The sequence below is a fragment of the Lissotriton helveticus genome, chromosome 10, assembly GCF_964261635.1.
Source record: "Lissotriton helveticus chromosome 10, aLisHel1.1, whole genome shotgun sequence".
Classification (NCBI taxonomy): Eukaryota; Metazoa; Chordata; class Amphibia; order Caudata; family Salamandridae; genus Lissotriton; species Lissotriton helveticus.
The window spans coordinates 1,103,780,799-1,103,786,798 of record NC_136071.1 but is presented as its reverse complement, the minus strand read 5'-3'; the positions used below and the strand labels follow the sequence as shown (position 1 = coordinate 1,103,786,798).

General features: G+C 45.5%; 1 protein-coding gene across 1 annotated transcript in view; it reads right to left on the bottom strand.

Annotated features, from left to right (window-relative positions):
* Positions 1–5,599: 5,599 nt before the first annotated feature.
* The window catches only part of LOC144784810 (intraflagellar transport protein 70A), a 177,270-nt gene continuing 176,869 nt past the window's right edge, over positions 5,600–6,000 (bottom strand). Inside the window, exon 19 of the mRNA XM_078663856.1 lies at positions 5,600–5,870. Coding sequence (XP_078519982.1) covers positions 5,734–5,870 — 137 coding nt within the window. The 3' untranslated portion in view covers positions 5,600–5,733. The remainder of the gene's footprint in view (positions 5,871–6,000) is intronic.

The following is a 6,000-nucleotide window of genomic DNA, read 5'->3' as shown; positions in this document are numbered from 1 at the left end:
ATCTGAGATGTGGCGAACAATCTCTGCTTGTTATTTTACCTGTCATGACACAAAAAGTCCCCACCTCCAACCTTCAATGGTAAATTCTCTGGTTCATTCATGCATTGAATAAGTTGTTTTTATAGCGCTCACATGCCACTTACAAGCGCTGAAAATTATTGCCAGCCAGAACGTACATTGCATACGGTAAGGTACAAGCGTTAATGAAACGAAAACAGCTGAAAGCAGATGTGTAAGACAACTGCTTGGAGGAGATGGCCTTATCCTTGTCACTAGAAACGATAGTGCCCCTGCTTGACACAAACCTTCTGAAATAAAAGTCACTTTCGCAGGCTCGAATGCTCGGTCGAGTTGACGGCTCGCTGCTGACATCTGCTGTGACCTGCGTATCACTCAGTCGCGTCCAGACAGGAGCAACCAACCTTTCATCTGCCTGGTGCCAAGCACGTGAACGTGTTATGGTGCTTAGAAACAAACACTACGATGCCAAGCACTGTGTAGATATCAAGCGTATTTAATTAAACTCATCTGAGCACCGTTTTAGCAGACCCACCTCCAACCTTCAATGGTAAATTCTCTGGTTCATTCATGCATATAAGAAGTTGTTTTTATAGCGCCCACATGCCACTCACAGGTGTTGACAATTATTGCCAGCCAGAACGTACATTGCATACGGTAAAGTACAAGTGTTATGGAAATGAAAACAGCTGAAAGCAGATGTGTAAGACAACTGCTTGGAGGAGATGGCCTTATCCTTGTCACTAGAAATGATAGTGCCCCTGCTTGACACAAACCTTCTGAAATAAAAGTCACTTTCGCGGGCTCGGAAGAGTTGACGGGTCGCTGCTGACATCTGCTGTGACCTGCGGATCAATCAGTCGAGTCCTGACAGGAGCAACCAACCTTTCATCTGCCTGGTGCCAAGCACGTGAACGTTTTATGGTGCTTAGAAACAAACACTACGATGCCAAGCACTGTGTAGATATCAAGCGTATTTAATTAAACTCATCTGAGCACCGTTTTAGCAGACCCACCTCCAACCTTCAATGGTAAATTCTCTGGTTCATTCATGCATTTAAGAAGTTGTGTTAATAGCGCTCACATGCCGCTTACAGGCGCTGAAAATTATTGCCAGCAAGAACGTACATTGCACACGGTAAGGTACAAGCATTATTGAAATGGAAACAGCTGAAAGCAGATGTGTAAGACAACTGCTTGGAGGAGATGGCCTATCTCGTTTCGTTGACACTAGAAACGATTGTGCCCCTGCTTGACATAAATGTTCTGAAATAAAAGTCACTTTCGCGGGCTCGAATGCTGGGACGAGTTGACAGCTCGCTGCTGGCATCTGCTGTGACCTGTGGATCAATCAGTCGCGTCCTGACAGGAGCAACCAACCTTTCATCTGCCTGGTACCAAGCACGTGAATGTTTTATGTTGAAAAAATACGATGCCAAGCACTATGTAAATATCAAGCGTATTTAAACTTTAGAAAAAATGTCCGATATCCACATGCGCATTAAAATCCTTTCTGGCTGAGCAGATCACAGACTCCTAAAACTGCAAGCCAAAAACAGACAGCTCGTTCGTACTTACTGCTCAAAATGTCCTTTAACACATGCGTGCGCTGCGCCTGAAAGCACTTAATGAGCCATGACGGCTCATAACTGTAAAACAAAGCTTCATGAGAAGATAAGAAAGACAGATGGCAGCTGCACATGTGCATGCGAGCGTGCACGCAAGCTTCAGGCCTGGAAAAGCTTGTGGGTAGCACTTTGAAAACCCCCTTACTAAAAGTTGACCTGCAGCGCATGCGCTGCTCTAGGCTCGACCTAAAAAGAGAAGGGAAGGGGAGGGAGGGGCAGAAGAGAGAAGAGGGCGAGGGAGAGGGAGAGGGGTGTAACGGGATTAGAAAGTAACTACAGGGGAAGAAAGGTGGTAGAGGGAGTGAAGAGAGGCAAAGGGCGTGGTAGGGCGGGCAATACGAGGGAGAGAGGAAAGGAAGGATAGAAGAGGGTCAAAAGGAGAGAGCAGCAGACAGATAAATAAAGAGAAGGGAGAATGACAGAGAGACAAGAGGAAAAGGATGGAGAGGGGAAAGCTGGAAAGTCAGAGGAGAGCATGGAAGATCGGAAAAAGAGTGACAGGAAAGAGTAGAAAGCAAACATGGAATGGAGGGAAGCGAGAAAGGGGGTGTATGAATGGCAGGAAACGAAGGAGAGCGGATGTGAGAAATGTCCTGGGCTGCAGAAAAAAGGGAATGATGGATAGTGCCTCACAGGCACCGGAACAGCTGGATTAGAGGTAGATGGAAAAGGTGAATCACCAGAGACATTTAAAAAGGGCTACATCACCAAATACGTGCTTATATTAATGCACAAAAGAAAGAAAGACTGAGCTGTTGGCGAAGTTGACACTCTAAGATTCCGAATAAAATGGCAGACATTGAAACAGCAGAAGGATTATCGCACGGGCTGCTTTTAAGAGGCTGAAAATAAAACACCAATGAGAACAGTGTGTTGCAATTTAAGCAAAAGTGCTTCTTAGAGGACTACGTCAGCACTCACTCCACTTCTACTCTCGTCACCCACCTGTTGAAGCATGACGATGAGATGGCGTTGACTTGTTTGGTCATCGTGAGGGAGAAGTCCAGGATGAATCCTAGGTTGCGAGCGTGGTCTGTGGGTGTCGGTGCGGTGCCCAGCGCCGTGGGCCACCAGGAGTCGTCCCAGGCGGATGGGGATTGTCCGAGGATGAGGACCTCCGTTTTGTCTGAGTTGAGTTTCAGACGACTGAGCTTCATCCATTCCGCGACGTCTTTCATTCCTTCCTGGAGGTTGGTTTTGGCGGTGTCTGGGTCTTTGGTGACGGAGAGTATCCGCTCGGTGTCGTCGGCGTAGGAGATGATGTTGAGGTTGTGATTACGAGCGATGGCAGCGAGGGGGCTCATGTAGATATTGAAGAGGGTTGGGCTGAGCGAGGAGCCTTGGGGTACACCACAGATGATCTTGGTGGCCGTGGAGCGGAGGGGAGGGAGTTGGACTCTCTGGGTTCTGTCGGACCTTAGAGTTGCCACCAGCAGGATTTATGGCTCAAACCCAGTTGTGACTCTAAAGAGAGATATCTCCAGGGTCACAATGGGTAGAACTATCATTCAAAAGGCTCCAGAATCCGGATGGCTAACTTCAGGCAATGTGAAACACACGAAAGGTGATGGCAGGAATGGTTCCAATAAGTCTAACCACTGGCAATCACTCGGGGTAGTAGTCCAACCCATCGTCCTTTTGCTCATCACCATGCCACTTCAGTTTGGACCAAGCCATATGCAAATCAGTCTTGAGCTTGCTCCAATGGGGAGATTTCAGCCCGAAATGCCAAGCAAGGTCCTCCCTGAACCGGAAAACAATGAACCCAGGACGAGTTTCGCCCTAGTTTCTCCAGCCAACACCCAAGAGCGAGCATGAAAAGGACCATTTTTCCATGTCCTTTTGAGATGGAAATGTGGTGATACTGTCTGGAACACAGTGAGGATGGTATTGGGTGTGTCGGGGTGGTGCACGCTCATGACATTCACTGTCCTGGAATGTCTAACTGCAGGTTCTGGACTCTCTTGCAAAGCAGGCCTCCGCAGTTCAGTCCTGGCTGCAAGGTCTGGATGGCTCTTGGTAGCACATTCGGTCAAGATCATCTCTGCAGAGACGTCTGTCTGGTCTGCTTTGCTTCCTGTCCTCCTGGTCAGGGTTCAGCTTCTCTCTGCATCCTAGGCAGTACAGCTTCCTCTTCTTCCAGGGCAGGTCCCAAAAACTAGTTTCCCTCCAGGGTCCCTGGTGTGTTAATTGCCATTATGACAACAGAAGCTACCAGTGTTTATACATAGAACACAGGACACCGCATTATAAGACTGAATCATTTAGGTGCCAGACAACAGTAACCGGATTTCCAATATTTCACATTAATGGTTTGTTAACACATTTTCCATTCTTCTTGTTTGCACATTTTTGACGCATTATTTAAGCAGCAGAACCAACAAACGCTCTTTCCAGCACTGACCTTTGCACATTCTGAGACATTTTAACACTTCTTACTGAGACTGAGCATTTGGTAAAGAAAGAAATGTCTAATTTACTGCACACTGCATTAAATATGCTGTTAGTTGTATTGTGCTGTGGCATTCTATAGCGCTTTGCAACCTCTTGCCGTAGCCTCAAAGTGCTTTCTGGGAGGTCACATAAGCAGCTTGTCTCTGTGTTGTGCGAAGGCAGGGTATGGGTGGAGGGTCCACCTACTGGTAACATGCTCACTGGAAGCCCTGTTAAACCACCAGTGAACACTATATAAGCACTAGAAAACACTAAAAGGTAGAACCAAGAACACCCAAGGGCAATAACAAAGCAAGACACAAAATACCCACTAATGGACCATTACAGTGTACGTCATAAGGGTGATGCTAAATTGCTCATCTTCCATGGGGCAGACACTTAGGATAACTGAACAGAGGAGGGGCTGAATCCCCAGCTTAAGACCAGCACAGGCCAGATGGATTGCTCAACTTAGAAGTGTTGAGAAGGGGCTTAACAAAGAAAGAGAAATGCACCTTTTCCTCCATATCTGAGTATTCTGCGATTAAAACTGAATTTAGACTTTGTGTATGAACATGTTGGCTCACTATACCAAAGGAACAACACTTGGAGTATGATAGCAAACCTGATCATTTTCTCCAGTTCCCCCAGCTGGAGGTAGTTGTAGATCTGCAACTTGCTTTAATGAACTCTCATCCCACCTCCACTACCTGGGTACTATCGACCATCAGCTCAAGTTTTGATACCATTTAACCAACACGTGGCAGCAGTTTCCCAGGTCTATTTCACAGGGTCTGCTGCATCAACCTGAACAGATCCTGTGCCATGAATGGAACACTTTAATTCATTCAGGCGTGATCATTTATATCTTTAAAAAGGGGAACCACAGTATTTGCTTTTATTATATGTGTGACAATTGGAACTGGGATCTGATAGCAAGCCTTCAGAGCAAGCCTTCAGAGCATGGAGACACCTCGTAAGGACTGGGATCTGATAGCAAGCAAGCCTTCAGAGCATGGGGACACTTCGTAGGGCCTGGGCTCTGATTGCAAGCACGCCTTGAGAGCATGGAGAAACCTCGTTAGGATTGTGACAGGGACGAGGGATGAGCGACTGATGAGCTGTTCAAAGATGGCTGCCTGCTTTACAGTCAACAAGAAAGGGAAGCTGGCTTTTACTGGAAAAAAAGTGAATGTCATAAAGTGCTTCTTAACAGCAATAACAAGTAGTTTACAGTTTGTGGAACATGTGTCAAAGTATACAAGGTAAATATACTCCATCATTTTAGTGTGTGATTCGGTTGTTCTCCTTAACAATTTACCTGACATAATTATGTGCCATTTTCTCAAACACAAAATGACACAAGAGGATGTGTGAATCTGACATTTTATGCCAATTGTGTTTCTTGCAGAGGTTACTGCTGGTTTTTTGATTGCCATATGACATGAAAGCATTACTGATTTACATTATTTCAGTAAGCAGATCTTGACAACAATGTAGTTGGCAAATAAGAATAAACATTTATTTTGATTTTTATACTTTTTTTATTAAAATATGTTTACTTGAACAATGAAAACTTTAACAACAGTTCAGTTCAAACTAAAAAATAAATATAGCCAGAGAGCCACAATATTGCCTATTAAACATCTGAATGCTATACATTCCAGCCAATGATCTCGTAGATCAGCGCTTTCAGCTGTCTGGACTGGTAAGTGACCGTGTTCTTCCCAATATGCAGCCTTTCCTCCTCCAGGGGCTGTTCAATAACAGCTGGAATGCTCTTACCATAAACTGTGAGAGAAAAATAGTGAACTAGGTTGAAACAGTTGTGGAAAAAGGGACAGATGTTAATGCTGCATCAGTGATGACCGCGAACACGGGTTTTCCAGAAACAATGAACAGTCTACTTACTGGCAATCTT